At 38.7% G+C, this 21,119-nt stretch overlaps 1 protein-coding gene across 1 annotated transcript in view; it reads right to left on the reverse strand.

Annotated features, from left to right (window-relative positions):
• The window catches only part of RELN (reelin), a 957,839-nt gene that overhangs the window by 138,138 nt on the left and 798,582 nt on the right, over positions 1–21,119 (reverse strand). Inside the window, 2 exon segments of the mRNA XM_053716545.1 lie at positions 5,611–5,818; positions 13,361–13,518. Coding sequence (XP_053572520.1) covers positions 5,611–5,818; positions 13,361–13,518 — 366 coding nt within the window.

Here is a 21,119-nt window from a genome sequence, read left to right on the forward strand (position 1 = left end):
ACCAGTAATTCCATTACTACATGCATATCCTAGAGGCAGACGTTGTCAATGTGTTTTTTAGTTCAAATAACATTAACAAAGCGTGGTATCTTATCATTTTATTACGCCGCAAATGATCATGATATAATCGCTGAATAAATATATCATCCATTGAATCTTTCATATTAAAGAGAGGGTATTACAAATTGTGTATTTTCAGAATATGCAGGTAACCTACACTATCTTAGGTGAAACAATGACATACAGGTCACTATACTTAAAGGGACAGTGTAATGTATAATGGGTTTCTCCTTAATGTGTTTCCAACTAGTTGTAGTACCAGCTGCAGAGTTTTAAGTGTATGGGGAAATGTTCCTTAAAGGGACATTAAACTCAAATTTTTTCTTTCATGATTTAGAAAGAGAATGCAATTTGAAACATCTTTCTAATTTACTTCTATTATCTAATTTGTTTTATTCCCTTGATATTCTTTGCTGAAAAGCATATCTAGATATGCTCAGTAGCTGCTGATTGGTTACTGCACATAGATGCCTCAAATGATTGGCTCTCCCGTGTGTATTTCTTCAGCAAAGGATATCTAACAAATTAAGCAAATTACATAATAGAAGTAAATTGGAAAGTTGTTTAAAATTGTATTCTCTATCTGAATCATGAAAGAAAAAATGTGGGTCTGTTCCTGAAAGTGGTAAGATGTCTCCCATACGAATAATGAGAGCTCTCTGCTACATAAAAGTTTGCAATGCAGGGTGAATTACAGAAGGGGAAACTGGCGTGTTTTAAAACTTAAATATTATGCTTAATATAAATCAAATGACGCTATTTGACTGCAATGTCCCTTATATATAGATACATATTAAATAATGTACATGATAACTATGTGCTGCTACAGTATCACTCTGATCCCTAGTAAAGGCCACAACTACCCAAAGTGGAAATAAAATACTAGAAAATTCAACATCTTGTCCTCAAGAAGATTTTAGTTACCTGAATTTCTTTTATAATTGTTAAATGGCCATTGTACTGTACTGTATTATTTTTCTTTGTTACAGATATAAAAGTGGGCATTTCAAAAGGGTTTCCTTTTTTTCCCTACTTGCTTCACAAAGATTTACCTTACATTTCTTTTTATAGAAAAATAGTTCTAACATCTGATTGATCCTCTTTCACATACTTGATAGGAAAAAATGTCTTTTATTTATTTTATGTAAAAGAATGTGTTTTTACATTGTCACTAATGGCATCTTGTCCTCCTTTGGATTAAAAAAAGATCAATGGCCTGTAGTTTCAAGCATTGCTATTAAAGGGATATTAAACAGTAAATACAAGCCAGACACAATGATGTATTCAAAGCAAAGATTAGTCTTAGGGGCCGATTTATCAAATGTCTGTCTGACGTGATCCGCTCAGCGTCCATGTCCGACAGACATCGCTGAATGCCGACAAACTGCTTGTGCAATGCCTAGCAGGGGGTGTCAATCAACCCGATCGTACCCGATCGGGCGGATTGATGTCCGCAGCCTCAGAGGCGGTGGACCAGTTAAGACCGCTGCTTCATAACTGCTGTTTCCGGCGAGCCTAAAGGCTCGTGCGGAAACAGGGGCATCAGGGGCCATTCGGCCCTTGATAAATCAGCCCCTTAGAATGATATTTAGATGTATTTATTTACAATTAAATTAGTTGTTTAAATATTGAAAGGATAAGTGTAAACATTTTCTTTCTATAACAAAAACTTTAGTTTAAATAATTTAATGGGCACCGCCAAGTTTTAACTTAACCCCTTAATGACCGGACCATTTTTCAATTTTCTTACCCTTAATGACAATGGCTATTTTTACATTTCTGCAGTGTTTGCGTTTAGCTGTAATTTTCCTCTTACTCGTTTACTGTACCCACACATATTATATACCGTTTTTCTCGTCATTAAATGGAGTTTCTAAAGATACCATTATTTTCATCATATCTTATAATTTACTAAAAAAAAAATGATAAACTATGAGGAAAAAATGGAAAAAAACACACTTTTTCTAACTTTGACCCCCAAAATCTGTTACACATCTACAATCACCAAAAAAAACCCATGCTAAATAGCTTATAAATTTTGTCCTGAGTTTAGAAATACCCAATGTTTACATGTTCTTTGCTTTTTTTTTGCAATTTATGGGGCAATAAATACAAGTAGCACTTTGCTATTTCCAAACCACTTTTTTTCAAAATTAGCGCTAGTTACTTTGGAACCCTGATATCTGTCAGGAATATCTGAATATCCCTTGACATGTATATATTTTGTTTTAGAAGACATCCCAAAGTATTGATCTAGGCCCATTTTGGTATATTTCATGCCACCATTTCACCGCCAAATGCGATAAAAAAAAAAAAAAGTTCACTTTTTCACAAATTTTGTCACAAACTTTAGGTTTCCCACTGAAATTATTTACAAACAGCTTCTGCAATTATGGCACAAATGGTTGTAAATGCTTCTCTGGGATCCCCTTTTTCAGAAATAACAGACTTATATGGCTTTGTGGTTGCTTTTTGGTAATTAGAAGGCCGCTAAATGCCACTGCGCACCACACATGTTTTATGCCCAGGAGTGAAGGGGTTAATTAGGGAGCTTGTAGGGAGCTTGTAGGGTTAATTTTAGCTTTAGTGTAGTGTAGTAGACAACCCCAAGTATTGATCTAGGCCCATTTTGGTATATTTTATGCCACCATTTCACCGCCAAATGCGAGCAAATAAAAAAAAAAAACTTTAAATTTTTCACAATTTTAGGTTTCTCACTGAAATTATTTACAAACAGCTTGTGCAATTATGGCAGAAATTGTTGTAAAAGCTTCTCTGGGATCCCCTTTGTTCAGAAATAGCAGATTTATATGGCTTTGGCGTTGCTTTTTGGTAATTAGAAGGCCGCTAAATGCTGCTGCGCACCACATGTGAATTATGCCCAGCAGTGAAGGGGTTAAATTAGGTAGCTTGTAGGGAGCTTGCAGGGTTAATTTTAGAGATCAGCCTCCCACCTGACACATCCCACCCCCTGATCCCTCCCAAACAGCTCTCTTCCCTCCCCCACCCCACAATTGTTACCGCCATCTTAAGTACTGGCAGAAAGTCTGCCAGTACTAAATAAAAGAGTTTTTTTTTTTTTTTAAATAAAAATTATAAAATATTTTAGTTGTGATGGACCCCTGCCTTAGCACCAACCTCCCTGATCCCCCCCTCCAGCTCTCTAACCCTCTCCCCTACCTAATTACCGCCATCTTGGGTACTGGCAGCTGTCTGCCAGTACCCAGTTTGGCCCCACAAACCAAACTTATTTTAATTGTATTTATAACTTTTATTTGTGTTTAATTATTTCTGTAGTGTAGCAGCCCCCCACAATACCCCCACCCCCTCCCCCTCACAGATCCTTTTAAATATAAAAAAAATAAAATAACTTTTTTTTCCCTTACTTTTTCATTGGTGTCAGTGTGGCTAATGTGCGCATGTGCACGTGCACGTGAGCCCACGTGCACGCGCGCCCACATGCACACGCACACCCGTGCACGTGCACGCGCGCATCGTGCACGTGCGCGCACACGCTCCCTCCTCCCACCGGTCAAAGGCACCATCGGCACCATCACTACCGGTGCAGAGAGGGCCACAGAGTGGCTCTCTCTGCATCGGAGTCTTGTAAAGGGGTATTGCAGGATGCCTCCATATCGAGGCATCACTGCAATACCCTCAGAGCTGCTGGAAGTGATTGTGATCACTTCCAGCACTCTGTTAGACAACTGACGTACCAGGTACGTCCATTGTCATTAACTGCTTGTTAATGCATGACGTACCTGGTACGTCAGTTGTCATTAAGGGGTTAAAGAGATATGAAACCCAAAATGTGTCTTTCATGATTCAGAAAGAGATTATAATTTTAAAAAAAGTTTCCAATTTACTTCTATTACCAATTTGCTTTGTTCTCATGTTATTCTTTGTTGAAGAGATACTGTATCTAGATAGGTTGCGTGCACATGTCTGGGGCACTACATGACAGGAAATAGTGCTGCCATCTAGTGCTTTTGCTAATATTTAACATTGTTGCAAAACTGCTGCCATATAGTACTGCAGACACGTGCACACTCCTGAACTTACCTACCTGCTTTTCAACAAAGGATCATAAGAAAAGCAGTCAATTTGATAATAGAATTAAATTGGAAAATTGTTTAAAATTGTATGTTCTATCTGAATTATTACATTTACCTTTATGTTTCCTCTGACCTCTCACTTCTTTTATATCTGTCCCTAATTGTTCTCAGCAGGAGATACGGATAAGAGAAAAACTTAAGTTCAAACATTGCAGCACCCATTACTTTAAAGAAGTTTAGTGGATTTTAGAATACCAACAATTATCATAGTTAAATTACAGGAACAATGGACACAAAATAATGACAATATATTGCTAAGTTTTTATTAACTACACATAATTAAATTATATTAAAATAAGGATTGGACATATGTCCTTCTAGCGAAAAAATACTCTAAATTGTGACTGTGCATCCAGCACTACAGTCATTTTATTTTATGATGGAGAACGATAAAATCAAGAGAAAGCTGATCATTTTTAGATAGGATAAATATATCAAGAAAAAAAAATATTCTTTAGCAAAGGATGGTAATATCAATCAGATGACATCCTGTTGTGGAGAGATAGCAATTCTTAAATATGATTCAATACACGCAGGTGGAGCATATGTTTTATTCTATTGTCTGGAGAAATAAAATGATGATGTCTGTCAATACATTATATATCTCACTATGGACACATCTTCCTTATTCTGATGTGACTATAAATATCATTTTATACAAATATCTAGTTTATTGGTAAACTACATAGCATTTTACAGTTTCAAAAATATATTATTCACATAAATATTACTCCTCACTCTCTAGACAAAATTGCACAATGTGTTATCTATAATACACTTATTTTTAAGAAAATGAAATAGTTTTATGCTGATATGAAAGTGCTTAATTTTTTTTTTTGTATTGACACAAGTTGAGAATTCTGCACCCCCTGAGAGTATTCTGTGAGATATCAATCTGCAGCTAAATTATTCAAAATGTTCTTTTTATACAAAGGGGAGTTTACATCAAGCATACAAATAAAACCATGATGTTGACCCCCTGCAAGAACAACATTAAAGGGACACTGTACCCAAATTTTTTCTTTTATAATTCAGAAAGAGCATGCAATTTTAAGCAACTTTCTAATTTACTACTATTATCAATTTTTCTTCGTTCTCTTGCTATCATTATTTGAAAAAGAAGGCATCTACGCTTTTTTTGGTTTCAGTACTCTGGACAGCACTTTTTTATTGGTGGATGAATTTATCCACAAATCAGCAAGGACAACCCAGGTTGTTCACCAAAAATGGGCCGGCATCTAAACTTACATTCTTGCATTTCAAATAAAGATACCAAGAGAATGAAGAAAAATTGATAATAGGAGTAAATTAGAAAGTTGCTTAAAATGTCATGCTCAATCTGAATCACAAAAGAAAAATTTTGGGTACAGTGTCCCTTTAAACGAGTATAAAGTATTTGTAAGTACATTAGTAAGAGACACCATACAATATGTACCTGATATTCGTTGTGTCTAAAGCAGCAGTTCTTGCTTCCCTTTTTCCAGGTCCATTAAAATAAAGAGATTTGCCATCATTCAGGATCCCACAACCAGATCCCACTTGACCACCAGTGATCTTGTCCCAAAGCTGGCTGAGCTTGCCTTCAAACCTATCAAACATCTCACTTGGGTTCGGCTTATTTGAGACACAGGTTCCATGTTCCGCTAAAATAAACAGACATTTGCTGATCGAGATATAGCTTTTATTTTAAATGTTTTTTTTATCTTTTATTATTTTACTGCATTTAAGAAACAAAAACAATTTCCATAATAAAAGAGCAGAATAAATCAGTAAACTTTACAACCATAATTAGATAACCGTAATCTAATCACAAGGCAGAGGATTACGACAGTCAAGTACATTTACTAGTAAAGCAAATAAGGACTATATCTGTCATGTAAACATTACAGTACACTGACACTATTTATAATATAGCTCAGAGAATTGTTAAGAACCAAGAGGAAAGAAAGAGACGGTAGAGTAAATATGGGAGCACCGTGTGATAGCTGAAGGAGGAAAGGAATAGGGTGAAGGGGAGAGAATATGGAACAAGGGGTTTAAAAATCAAATTAGACAATAACGTGTTATGTGATCTGATGCAGCTGCAAACATGAAACATGAAGTGTTCGCACTGATGACATGTTGTATATATTGTTCCCAATAAAGTTTTACTGATAGGAATTGGGTTTACTTATTTTTTTTTCATTCATGTGAGAAGTCCACGTTTCAATTACGGGAGCTATGGCATTAATAAATGCACTCTCTTTAGGGCAATTTGTAATAAAGCCAGACATATTTTGCATTTACATGTTTTTTTTATTTAAAATATTTAGAAACATCTTTAACACCCTCCTATTATGGCCTAAGAAACTGTCATGACCACCACCTATTTACTAGAGATCCACAACCTTTCCAACATAAATTAGAGGCCTTTTACATTTGCTTCCCCCGGGCAGGTATAGGTACCAGCAAGTTAGCAATTTATAGTTAAGCTCTGGTATTTGAGTGGAAACGAAAGATCGGTGAGTATTATTAAATATATCTACCCAGTCCTAGGTTCCAAGAAAATGTCTGCCTCTTCATACCACTTGTTAACAGATTGTGAGAGCAGGACTTTTGGAATTATTTACCAATTATTTTGCATTGGATAATCAGAGGAATATACATCAGACGCTAACTCTATAGAGGTGACAAACTGGGGAAAAAGGTACCAGAAGAGCTTGGTGAAATAGTCTAGCTAATAGGTCCATCAATTGAGTATTGATTCTGGCTGGTAGAGGGAAACGTAAGCCTAGAAGGCATATTCTCCTATGAATATAAATGATATTATACCATTTTGACCAAATACAGATACATTGTAACAAGAATTTACCTAAACTGGTAGTTCAGCCTATAAAACCCCATTGACTGTAATAGTTTATATAAAGGTGGTAAGACCACACCATGGGTTAATATTTAAATGGAGCAAAGTATTCACCCTGCTGTTGTGTGTCACTGGGTGTATGACACTAAACATGGAAAAGAGAATGAAAACCAGAGAGTTGTCTGAGGAGGTTAGAAAGAAGGTAATAGCCAAGCATGGTCTACATAAAGAGCTTGATGTTTCTGTGAGCACTGTTGCCAATATTATTAAGAAGTTTAAGGCACATGGGACTGTAGCCAACATCCCTGGATGTGGCCGCAAGAGTAAATTTAACTCAAAAATGATGAGAAAAATTGTTTGAATGGTGAAGAAAGAACCATGGACAACTTCAAAACAGATCCAAGCAGACTTTATAGCTTAAGGTACAACAGTTTTAAGTCAAACCATCCGTTGCTGTCTGACTGAAAATGGGCTCCATGGTAGAAGACCTAGGAAGACCCCCACTTCTAAGAGAAAAACACAAAAAGCCTAACTGGAGTTTGCCAAAGTGCATATTGACAAGTCATAGTCCTTTTGGACAGACGCAACAAAAGTAGAGCTTTTTGGCAAATCACAACAACTCCATGTTTGCAGAAGGAAAAACAAACTTTCAAGAAAAGAACACCATGGCCCCTATTTATCAAGGTCTGGCAGACCTCGCTGAATACGGCACGCAATACGCTCGCCGTATTCAGCATTGCACCAGCAGCTCACAAGAGCTGCTGGTGCAACGCCGCCCCCTGCAGACTCGCGGCCAATCGGCCACCAGCAGGGGGGGTGTCAATCAAACCGATCGTACTCGATCGGGTTGAATTGCGGAGATGTCTGTCCGCCTGATCAGAGCAGGCGGACAGGTTATGCAGCAGCGGTCTTTGTGACCGCTGCTTCATAACTGCTGTTTCTGGCGAAATCCAAGTTAAAAAGTGTAGAAATCTTATTCAGAGCTACAGAAAGTGCTTGATTGCAGTTATTGTCTTTAAAGGCTACCAATATTTTTGTCCGTGCCATTCTCATCTGTTTTACTGTTTAAATTAATATGTGATGTCATAAATCAAAAGAGACATTTCTGTTCTATTACAATTGAAATAAAGAATGGTGGATAAAAAATACTTTTGTTAATTTTTACTTAGTTCAGAGAAAATTGTGCGTTTTCCTAAAATAGTGGAAGGATACCAATACTTTACGCCACATCTCTATGCTTTGTTATCTTGGTATCCTTTGTTGAAGGGTAGGCTCAGGAGCAGCAATGCAGTACTGGTGAGCCAATGACAACTGCTACATATGTGTCACTAATCACCAACTATCTTCCAGCATTGGATTGTGGCAACTGAGCCTATGTACTGTAGGTATGGTCTTTAATAAAGGATACCAAGAGAACAAAGCAGATTTCATAACAGAAGCAACTTGGAAAGAGATTTAATATTTTTAAAATTGCATGCTAAATCTGAACCAGTTTAATTATGATTTTACTGTCCCTTTCAAGCACAACTGTGTACGCACTACACATCGAGTTGTGGGAACAGCACTCAAGCACTGGGTATCTCACAAAGTTGAAGGTCCTGGATAAGAAAACCTGGTATTGAGGGAGGAAAGCGATAACATAATGTAAAATTAATAAATCACAGCCTCTTCCAGCTGAGCATTTATAAGAACATAATCACAGTACCACAAGGTATTTCACACAGACAAACGTAGGTGATGAAGCTCAGTAAGATTAGGAAAATGACTCCAGACATACATCCAAGCCTGGGAGCATCTTCACCGTTTACCTCCCTTCTTTGGTGCCAAAAACCTCATCAACCGATCACTATTGATCACTATTTTAAATTTTACGATATTTTATCTGGATTCGTTTATTGTTCTCATTACTGATGATAGCTCATTTGCCTGATAAACTTGTGTGAATTTACACTAGTACAGATTGATTTACCTTATACATATTTGGCCAAAAGCAATACTAAAAATATATGAGCTAGGTGGTGTCCTAGATAAACTTTGTAATTATCTAGGATTTTTAAACAGATGACTTATTAAAGTTGATATGGTTGTCAGGTGTACTGATAAGACACATTAGTTTGCCAGTACAGTGTCTAGTGAGGGTAGTTAAATTGTGGAAAACGTGAAATGGACAATACAAAAAATGATATTTTGTGAATAGAAAACCCAGTTGAATCTATAATGAAGGAATCGTTTTCTGGGGGAAAAAAGTGTTATTAGGAACAGGTTTGTTGTAATAGGGTAACAAAATTGATCAGATCACAATCGTAACATTCTGAATGCACAGGTTATATTAATGTGTTTGAAAAATTCCTGACTTCCCTAGGGATAAAGGCTTCAGCATAGCTACAACTCTCCCTCCGTAGTGCTCTCCTGCATATCTGCAAAATACTTCTTCTGGTTTTCACCTCCCTTTCAATGCTTCCCGCTTGAATTCCTCATGTATGACATGAAAAGGCAGGAAACAAGGGGTTAATAACCGATACATGTGTCAAGAGTAATAAAGGGGTTGCATTCCTGTTTGTTACACTGCAGAACTTTAACCTCTTCATTGTCTTTGCGATTTTGGGTAATTACGACGTTAAAAAACACTGTTGAATTTTTTTTTTTTATACTGACAACTAACAGAGTTAAACCACGTTTGTATTTGTGGTACGAGCAATCAAGAGGAGAAATCACTGCTGTCTGTGAGTGTGTATTACAGCAGTAATTAAATCCCTTGATCATCCTGTGTGTTTGATGAGGATTGAGTTATTCCTTAACCTAAACTTCTTTAAACTATAATTTTTTTGGTTGTTTACACCAATAAAAGAAAGTGAAGTAAAAACACACAAAAGAAAAAAGCTTACATGATATGAACCGCATATATAATTTATTATGTGTGAATCTTAGCTTAAGGTAAAAAAATCAACAATAGCCATCCCCCAAGAAACTGTATTTTTGCACATAAGGTCTGTTATAACATATGTTCAGCTCTTGTCACATGGCCTCCCCAGAGCCGCCTGCAACTCAGTGACTATAAATACATTTGAACGTAATCCAAATGTTTTGCCAGGCTGTTATTTACCATACAAATAGGCTTGTATTTCAATCCAATGTTTTACACCAGACAAACCAACTGGGACATTGATTTAAAAATAATATAATCAGAGAAATATAAAACTTAAATGAACGTTGCTAATTTACCCATTAAAGCATATTGCAAAACAAATATTTAAATGCGTATTTTCCAATGTTGCCATCTTTGCCAATGTTGATATGCTTCTGTTAAATCAGTCATGTGAACCTCACTCTCACAAGAATACGTTAGTATGCAATCTTGCAGCAAGCGAGCACACGACATCTGTAAAAATCTTGTGTTTTCCCACCAAAGACAGGTAATCAAACATAGCACCTGCTTATGAGCAGACTCAAGATTAGATGTCACGCTCAAATCAAGTAGCAATCTAGTCAGTAAGATAGCCTTATGCTTGTCTCAGGCATTCTTAAAGTCCTCCACAGTGTTTGTCACTACTAATTTTTGTGAAATGTTTTCCATGAATCTATCACCCTTTCTATAAAGAAGTGCTTCCACAAATGACTCCTGAATATCCTACCATTCAGCTTGAGATCATGACCCCTTGTTCTTGAATTTTTCTTTTTATGAAAAATAGTACCAGCTTCAGCTTAACTAAGCCCTTTAATATACTTGAAAAAGTTGCTATTATATAGCCTCTTTCTCTTCTCTCCTATAATCTATACATATTTAGGTATTTGAGCCTCTCCTGGTAAGTTTAATTTTTTAGACCATGTACCATTTTAGTTGCCCTCCTGTGCACAGATTCCAAAAATTTATATCATTCTGGAAATATGGCCTCCAGAACTGCGCACTATACTCAAAATGAGCCCCAACTAATAATCTGTAAAGTGGCCTAAGAACCTCACTATTTCTGCTGCAAATACCTCTACCAATACATCCAAGCACTTTACTGGCCTTACTCATTGCAATGCTACATTGTTTGCTAAATTTAAAATCATCTGAAATAATAATTCCCAAGTCCCGTTCCTCATTTGTCAAACACACATTTTAAAACAATATATTTCAAAAATGTTATTTATTGTTGCAAACACTGCTGCCATATAGGTTTCACCGAAAATTGCTTAGTTTCAGCAAAGGATATCATGACAAAGGAGTATATCTGACAACAGAAATACCTGACAAGTTGTTTTCCCCAAACAGGTACTTTTTTTGTTTGTTTATTATTTTTCTCATTTTAAGTTATACATCATACAGTTCAATAGTGCTTTACATGAGATAGTCAATACAGAACTCTTGTCGGGTTTCAATAGTAAATTCAACTAACAACAACAAATGTAAACTCAATATGCATGGCCATAACTGTTCTTCTGAATATCCAGATATTCTATGCTTGCTCTGTTCCTAAAAGCAGGGGTATGTGAGTAGATCCATAAGTCCTCTATCTTACTAAAAATTGTTAATCTAGAAACCATCATGTGTCTCGGGTGCGGTCACACCCCATAGATCCTATATAACATAATACTCTGTATCTCTTAAGATCCGTACCTGTTTGCCCATTTCTCTCGTCCCGAGGCTGGAGGACACCCCACCCCCAGAGTGATCATTGGTATTTTCATGAGCCCCATTGTTAATATTTTGTGCGACCTATGGTGAGTGCAGTGATTCCTCCCACAAAAATTTAGCATTACAAAAAAAGGTAGATTTATTGCGTTTCATGTAACCAAACTCCTCTAGGTTCAAAAGCTCTGTTATTCTTTCAAGCCACTTTGCTTTCGTGGGGGTTTAGGGGTTTTCCATGCCTGCGCTATTAGAGATCTTGCACCATTCAACCCTATCTGTAACAGTAAAGATCTCAATTTGCAGGGGATTTTGGGCAGATCATTTAGCAGTGTGACTTTCGGAGATAAAGCAAATGCTCCTCCCAAAATTGACTGGAAATGTGTCTCAACCTCCTTCCATAAAGGCTTTACTTTGGGGCAATACCACCACATGTATGCTAAGCCACCCGGTTTCCCGCATCCCCTCCAACACATACGCGACGACTCAGGGTATATTGTGTTTAATCTGGTCGGTGTAAGATACCAGCGTGTCAATATTTTATAGTTCATCTCTGTGTATCTGTGGGGAAGTCGAGCATTTCTTAGTAGTTCTGAAAATTCGGAGCCAGTCTGTTATATCCAGGTCTGTATTCAGATCCCCTGACCATTTGGTTGTGTATAGTGGTAATTGTGTTGCGTGGTGTGCTATGAACAGTTTACGAGATAAAGAAAGGGGGTGTAGAACTAGGTTAACGCTATCGCACAATCTTTCAAATGGGGTGAGCGGTCTCAACAGATCTTGTTTATATTGTGTAGTTTATATAAAGTGATGTAATTGTGCATATTTTAACCACCCTGTGTAGGTCCCGTCTGCCACATCTTCAAGCCTGTTCCTATCCTTAAGTTTCTCTCCTTCTATGAAACGACACAAAGGAACTGTGTATCCCCATTCAGCTAGTCTCTTAAATCCCCTATCCAGGCCTCCAATCATTTCTACGTTCATTACTATTGGGAACAAAGGGGACCTACTTGAGGTAATATGAGGTGTGGACTTGGCAATTTTGTCCCAATTTTTAAAGAAATGTTTATGTGATTCTAAGTGTTGGCACTGTGGGGGCCTTAGGTCACTCGACACCCAACATAATGCTCGTACATGCGGAGCTTTAAGTATATGTGAGTCCAAGGTCACCCAAGCTTTACTATCTTGTGCTCCGTGCCAGTCCAATACCCTTTGCAGTGTAACTGCATTGTAATATTCTTCAATCTTTGGGAGTCCCAAGCCTCCCATTTCTGATGACCTATATAGGGTCATTTGGTTAACTCTAGGCTTACATTTTCCCCAAATGTAGGAATTAATATTTCTCTGTAAACGTTGTATATACCAGTTGGGTAGATGTAATGGTAGGGCCTGTAATATGTATAATATTCTAGGTAGAGTGGTCATTTTAATGGATTGGATTCGGCCCCACCACGAGAGCGGTTTTGTTGCCCATTCTGCAAGATCTTTATGTGTATTATATAGCAGGGTGTTGTAGTTTTTATTAAAAAGGGTTAAAGAACGAGGGGAAAGATGGATGCCCAAATATTTAATAGAGTCTCTCTGTAGTCTTAGAGGACTTAGTATGGAGAGTTTGCTGAATGCTGTACCCGTGGAGGCCAAACAGGTACTTTTAAAATCCCTTGGCATAAAGTTTATTTTTATTTACAATTATATGATGAACAACAAATATACACCAAACTTTCATATTACCTGTATATCCTCTATCACAGAAACACACTCCTGAAAAACAATCACCATGACCGTTACAGTAACTGGGGCAAGGCTCAGATATGTAGACCCCATCCAATCCAAAGGCAGGAACATTTTTCAGAGAGCTACTCTCCTGGATCCATCGGAATCTCGTCTTACTGCAAAAGATAAAGAAATACTACAGGAATTAAAACTGTTGTGAGAGTACAAAAAACATAATTTATGCTTACCTGATAAATTCCTTTCTCCTGTAGTGTGATCAGTCCACGGGTCATCATTACTTCTGGGATATTACTCCTCCCCAACAGGAAGTGCAAGAGGATTCACCCAGCAGAGCTGCCATATAGCTCCTCCCCTCTACGTCACCTCCAGTCATTCGACCAAGGACCAACGAGAAAGGAGAAGCCAAAGGGTGTAGTGGTGACTGGAGTATAATTTAAAAATTATTTACCTGCCGTAAAAAACAGGGCGGGCCGTGGACTGATCACACTACAGGAGAAAGGAATTTATCAGGTAAGCATAAATTATGTTTTCTCCTGTTAAGTGTGATCAGTCCACGGGTCATCATTACTTCTGGGATACCAATACCAAAGCAAAAGTACACGGATGACGGGAGGGACAGGCAGGCTCTTTATACAGAAGGAACCACTGCTTGAAGAACCTTTCTCCCAAAAATAGCCTCCGAAGAAGCAAAAGTGTCAAATTTGTAAAATTTGGAAAAAGTATGAAGCGAAGACCAAGTTGCAGCCTTGCAAATCTGTTCAACAGAGGCCTCATTCTTAAAGGCCCAAGTGGAAGCCACAGCTCTAGTGGAATGAGCTGTAATTCTTTCAGGAGGCTGCTGTCCAGCAGTCTCATAAGCTAAACGTATTATGCTACGAAGCCAAAAAGAGAGAGAGGTAGCAGAAGCTTTTTGACCTCTCCTCTGACCAGAGTAAACGACAAACAGGGAAGACGTTTGTCGAAAATCTTTAGTTGCCTGTAAATAAAATTTTAGGGCACAAACTACATCCAGATTGTGCAGAAGTCGTTCCTTCCTTGAAGAAGGATTTGGACACAAGGATGGAACAACAATCTCTTGATTGATATTCCTGTTAGTGACTACCTTAGGTAAGAACCCAGGTTTAGTACGCAGAACTACCTTATCCGAGTGAAAAATCAAATAAGGAGAATCACAATGTAAGGCTGATAACTCAGAGACTCTTTGAGCCGAGGAAATAGCCATTAAAAATAGAACTTTCCAAGATAACAACTTTATATCAATGGAATGAAGGGGTTCAAACGGAACGCCCTGTAAAACGTTAAGAACAAGGTTTAAACTCCAAGGCGGAGCAACAGTTTTAAACACAGGCTTAATCCTGGCCAAAGCCTGACAAAAAGCCTGAACGTCTGGAACTTCTGACAGACGTTTGTGCAACAGAATGGACAGAGCTGAGATCTGTCCCTTTAAGGAACTAGCGGATAAACCCTTTTCTAAACCTTCTTGTAGAAAAGACAATATCCTAGGAATCCTAACCTTACTCCAAGAGTAACCTTTGGATTCGCACCAATATAGGTATTTACGCCATATTTTATGGTAAATCTTTCTGGTAACAGGCTTCCTAGCCTGTATTAAGGTATCAATAACTGACTCAGAAAAACCACGTTTTGATAAAATCAAGCGTTCAATTTCCAAGCAGTCAGCTTCAGAGAAGTTAGATTTTGATGTTTGAAAGGACCCTGTATCAGAAGGTCCTGTTTCAGAGGTAGAGACCAAGGTGGACAGGATGACATGTCCACCAGATCTGCATACCAAGTCCTGCGTGGCCATGCAGGCGCTATTAGAATCACTGATGCTCTCTCCTGTTTGATTCTGGCAATCAATCGAGGAAGCATCGGGAAGGGTGGAAACACATAAGCCATCCTGAAGGTCCAAGGTGCTGTCAAGGCATCTATCAGGACCGCTCCCGGATCCCTGGATCTGGACCCGTAACGAGGAAGCTTGGCGTTCTGTCGAGACGCCATGAGATCTATCTCTGGTTTGCCCCAATGTCGAAGTATTTGGGCAAAGACCTCCGGATGAAGTTCCCACTCCCCCGGATGAAAAGTCTGACGACTTAAAAAATCCGCCTCCCAGTTCTCCACTCCCGGGATGTGGATTGCTGACAGGTGGCAAGAGTGAGACTCTGCCCAGCGAATTATCTTTGATACTTCCATCATTGCTAGGGAGCTTCTTGTCCCTCCCTGATGAACTGCTCTCAATTCCAGAATGTTTATTGGTAGGAGACTCTCCTCCTGATTCCATTGTCCCTGAGCCTTCAGAGAATTCCAGACGGCGCCCCAACCTAGTAGGCTGGCGTCTGTTGTTACAATTGTCCAGTCTGGCCTGCTGAATGGCATCCCCCTGGACAGATGTGGCCGAGAAAGCCACCATAGAAGAGAATTTCTGGTCTCTTGATCCAGATTCAGAGAAGGGGACAAGTCTGAGTAATCCCCATTCCACTGACTTAGCATGCACAATTGCAGCGGTCTGAGGTGTAGGCGTGCAAAGGGTACTATGTCCATTGCCGCTACCATTAAGCCGATTACCTCCATGCATTGAGCCACTGACGGGTGTTGAATGGAATGAAGGACACGGCATGCACTTTGAAGTTTTGTTAACCTGTCTTCTGTCAGGTAAATTTTCATTTCTACAGAATCTATAAGAGTCCCCAGGAAGGGAACTCTTGTGAGTGGAAAGAGAGAACTCTTCTTTTCGTTCACCTTCCATCCATGCGACCTTAGAAATGCCAGTACTAACTCTGTATGAGACTTGGCAGTTTGAAAGCTTGAAGCTTGTATCAGAATGTCGTCTAGGTACGGAGCTACCGAAATTCCTCGCGGTCTTAGTACCGCCAGAAGAGCACCCAGAACCTTTGTGAAGATTCTTGGAGCCATAGCCAATCCGAATGGAAGAGCTACAAACTAGTAATGCCTGTCTAGAAAGGCAAACCTTAGATACCGGTAATGATCTTTGTGGATCGGTATGTGAAGGTAAGCATCTTTTAAATCCACTGTGGTCATATACTGACCCTTTTGGATCATGGGTAAAATTGTCCGAATAGTCTCCATTTTGAACGATGGAACTCTTAGGAATTTGTTTAGGATCTTTAAATCCAGGATTGGCCTGAAAGTTCCCTCTTTTTTGGGAACCACAAACAGATTTGAGTAAAACCCTTGTCCCTGTTCCGACCGTGGAACTGGATGGATTACTCCCATTAATAAAAGCTCTTGTACGCAGCGTAGAAACGCCTCTTTCTTTATTTGGTTTGTTGACAACCTTGACAGATGAAATCTCTCTCTTGGGGGAGAGTATTTGAAGTCCAGAAGGTATCCCTGAGATATTATCTCTAGCGCCCAGGGATCCTGGACATCTCTTGCCCAAGCCTGGGCGAAGAGAGAAAGTCTGCCCCCCACTAGATCCGTTCCCGGATCGGGGGCCCTCAATTCATGCTGTTTTAGGGGCAGCAGCAGGTTTCCTGGCCTGCTTGCCCTTGTTCCAGGACTGGTTAGGTCTCCAGCCTTGTCTGTAGCGAGCAACAGATCCTTCTTGTTTTGGAGCAGAGGAAGTTGATGCTGCTCCTGCTTTGAAATTCCGAAAGGAACGAAAATTAGACTGTCTAGCCTTAGGTTTGGCTCTGTCTTGAGGCAGGGCATGGCCTTTACCTCCTGTAATGTCAGCGATAATTTCTTTCAATCCGGGCCCGAATACGGTCTGCCCTTTGAAAGGTATATTAAGTAATTTAGACTTAGAAGTAACGTCAGCTGACCAGGATTTTAGCCACAGTGCTTTGCGCGCCTGAATGGCGAATCCGGAATTCTTAGCCGTAAGCTTAGTTAAATGTACTACGGCATCTGAAATAAATGAGTTAGCTAACTTAAGAGCTTTAAGCTTGTGTGTAATCTCATCTAATGGAGCTGATTCAAGTGTCTCTTCCAGAGACTCAAACCAAAATGCTGCTGCAGCCGTGACAGGCGCAATGCATGCAAGGGGTTGCAATATAAAACCTTGTTGAACAAACATTTTCTTAAGGTAACCCTCTAACTTTTTATCCATTGGATCTGAAAAGGCACAGCTATCCTCCACCGGGATAGTGGTACGCTTAGCTAAAGTAGAAACTGCTCCCTCCACCTTAGGGACCGTTTGCCATAAGTCCCGTGTGGTGGTGTCTATTGGAAACATCTTTCTAAATATCGGAGGGGGTGAGAACGGCACACCGGGTCTATCCCACTCCTTAGTAACAATTTCAGTAAGTCTCTTAGGTATAGGAAAAACGTCAGTACTCGACGGTACCGCAAAATATTTATCCAACCTACACATTTTCTCTGGTATTGCAACTGTGTTACAATCATTCAGAGCCGCTAACACCTCCCCTAGTAATACACGGAGGTTTTCCAGCTTAAATTTAAAATTTGAAATATCTGAATCCAATCTGTTTGGATCAGAACCGTCAGCCGCAGAATGAAGCTCTCCGTCCTCATGTTCTGCAAGTTGTGACGCAGTATCTGACATGGCCCTAACATTATCAGCGCACTCTGTTCTCACCCCAGAGTGATCACGCTTACCTCTTAGTTCTGGTAATTTAGCCAAAACTTCAGTCATAACAGTAGCCATATCCTGTAATGTGATTTGTAATGGCCGCCCAGATGTACTCGGCGCCACAATATCACGCACCTCCCGAGCGGGAGATGCAGGTACTGACACGTGAGGCGAGTTAGTCGGCATAACTCTCCCCTCGTTGTTTGGTGAAATGTGTTCAATTTGTACAGATTGACTTTTATTTAAAGTAGCATCAATGCAGTTAGTACATAAATTTCTATTGGGCTCCACTTTGGCATTAGCACATATAGCACAGATGTCTTCCTCTGAATCAGACATGTTTAACACACTAGCAAATAAACTAGCAACTTGGAAATACTTTTCAAGTAATTTACTATAATATGAAAACGTACTGTGCCTATAAGAAGCACAGAAAGAGTTATGACAGTTGAAAGTTAATAAACTGAAAGGTTATAGCATCAAATCTTTGTAAAAAACACAATTTTAGCAAAGGCTTGTTCCCATTAGCAAAGGATAACTAACCCTGATAGCAGAAAAAAAGTTACAGAAATAAACGTTTTTTATCACAGTCAACTACAATCTCACAGCTCTGCTGTGAGTGATTACCTCCCTCAAAACAAGTTTTGAAGACCCCTGAGTTCTGTAGAGATGAACCGGATCATGCAGGAAATACAATGAGCTTCTGACTGAATTTTTTGATGCGTAGCAAAAGCGCCAAAAAAGGCCCCTCCCCCTCACACACAACAGTGAGAGAGATCAGTAAACTGTCATAAATTAAATAAAACAACTGCCAAGTGGAAAAAAATAGTGCCCAAAACATTTTATTCACCCAGTACCTCAGAAAATGAAACGATTTTACATGCCAGCAAAAACGTTTAACATAAATTAAGTGTTATTAAAAAGCCTGTTGCTAGTCCCTGCAAATTAGGCTAAAGTCTTATGCACACAGTATAATTCCAGTGAAGTGCCATTCCCCAGAATACTGAAGTGTAAAATATACATACATGACAGCCTGATACCAGTTGCTGCTACTGCATTTAAGGCTGACTTTACATTATATCGGTATGGCAGAATTTTCTCATCAATTCCATTGTCAGAAAATAATAAGCTGCTACATACCTCTTTGCAGATTAATCTGCCCGCTGTCCCCTGATCTGAAGTTTACCTCTCCTCAGATGGCCGAGAAACAGCAATATGATCTTAACTATGCCGGCTAAAATCATAGTAAAAACTCAGGTAGATTCTTCTTCAAATTCTACCAGAGAAGGAATAACACACTCCGGTGCTATTATAAAATAACAAACTTTTGATTGAAGGTATAAAACTAAATATAATCACCATAGTCCTCTCACACATCCTATCTAGTCGTTGGGTGCAAGAGAATGACTGGAGGTGACGTAGAGGGGAGGAGCTATATGGCAGCTCTGCTGGGTGAATCCTCTTGCACTTCCTGTTGGGGAGGAGTAATATCCCAGAAGTAATGATGACCCGTGGACTGATCACACTTAACAGGAGAAAACATTATTTTTTTAATGCCTCCCTCTAAGTGACTGGGCACAAGTGGTAGGTGGGTGTAACACAATGACCCCTCCTCAAAGCACTACCTTTCAGACCCAACAATTAAGCATTCCCCCCCCTGGATGCCATTGTCATATAAATTAGTACTTTTACCTCTTTGATTGCCAGTACACACACAGCAATGATTTGACCCTCATTTCGCTACCAGAAGCACACACAGAGCAGTAATGTTACACCAGTTGTTATATTTAACACACATAGAGCTGTTTTCACTAATATTAAAGGGACAGTCTAGGCCAAAATAAACTTTCATGATTCAGATAGAGCATATAATTTTAAACAATTTTCCAATTTACTTTTATCACCAATTTTGCTTTGTTCTTTGGTATTCTTAGTTGAAAGCTTAACCTAGGAGGTTCATATGCTAATTTCTTAGACCTTGAAGCCCACCTCTGTCAGATTGCATTTTAACAGTTTTTCACCACTAGAGGGTGTTAGTTCACATATTTCATATAAATAATACTGTGCACGTGAAGTTATCTGGAAGCAGGCACTGATTGGCTAAACTGCAAGTCTGTCAAAAGAACTGAAAAAAGGGGCAGTTTGCAGAGGCTTAGATACAAGATAATCACAGAGGTTAAAAGTATATTATTATAACTGCGTTGGTTATGTAAAACTGGGAAATGGGTAATAAAGGGATTATCTATCTTTTAAAACAATAACAATTCTGGTGTAGACTGTCCCTTTAACTATATATTTAACTAAAACAACAATCCAAACATGGTAAATATGTCATTTTCTTACATACATATGTGGCATTCCATATATTGTTATTTGACCATTTTACAGCAGGAGGAATATTCTGTCACATACTGATGATTTACTACGTGTAAAATAAATCCCATCTTTACTAATGTTACAATTAAATGGATATATAAAATATATATTCTGTGCATGGGCAGCCACTTCCAGTGCACAGTTAACCATTGTAAACTTCTAATTTCACATTTCAGACAAGGATGATCACACATTGTCACCCACATGATATTGCAGCTGCTAACAAACATAACAACTGAGAAACAATTTACTAACCACAATTTCATCTCCACTGTGTACAGACAGACTGACCAGTTACACACTAGAATTAAAAAAACATTTGTAATAGATATGTGCATGGCGAAAAAATTTGGTTCGGTTCAGATCGATTCGGAATTTTTCGAATTTCGGTTCGGATCGATTCGAATTCGGAAAATTTTGAATCAATTCGGTTCGGATTCGTTTCGGATTCATTCGGATTCGAAGAAATTCGGCTGGATTCGGTTTGATTCGGAAATTCGGAATTTCGGTAAGTGTTAGGTGGGATTAGACTAGTATTATGTACTGTATATTAGGTGTAACACATAGCAGAGTGATATAACCTAATATACAGTACAATACTAGTGTAATCCATGGCCATCCGAATTTACCGAATAAATCCGAACTAATTCTGATTTATTCAGTAAATTCGGCAGTATTTTAATTCGGAAATTCGGTTCGATCCGAATCTCCGAATTTGACGAATTTTCCGAATTTCCGAATCGATCCGAAACGAATTGCACATATCTAATTTGTAAATGTATTTCAATACAAACATATTCATGTCTGTAGCTGTATTAAAATGTA

The sequence above is a fragment of the Bombina bombina genome, chromosome 6, assembly GCF_027579735.1.
Source record: "Bombina bombina isolate aBomBom1 chromosome 6, aBomBom1.pri, whole genome shotgun sequence".
NCBI classification, from domain to species: Eukaryota; Metazoa; Chordata; class Amphibia; order Anura; family Bombinatoridae; genus Bombina; species Bombina bombina.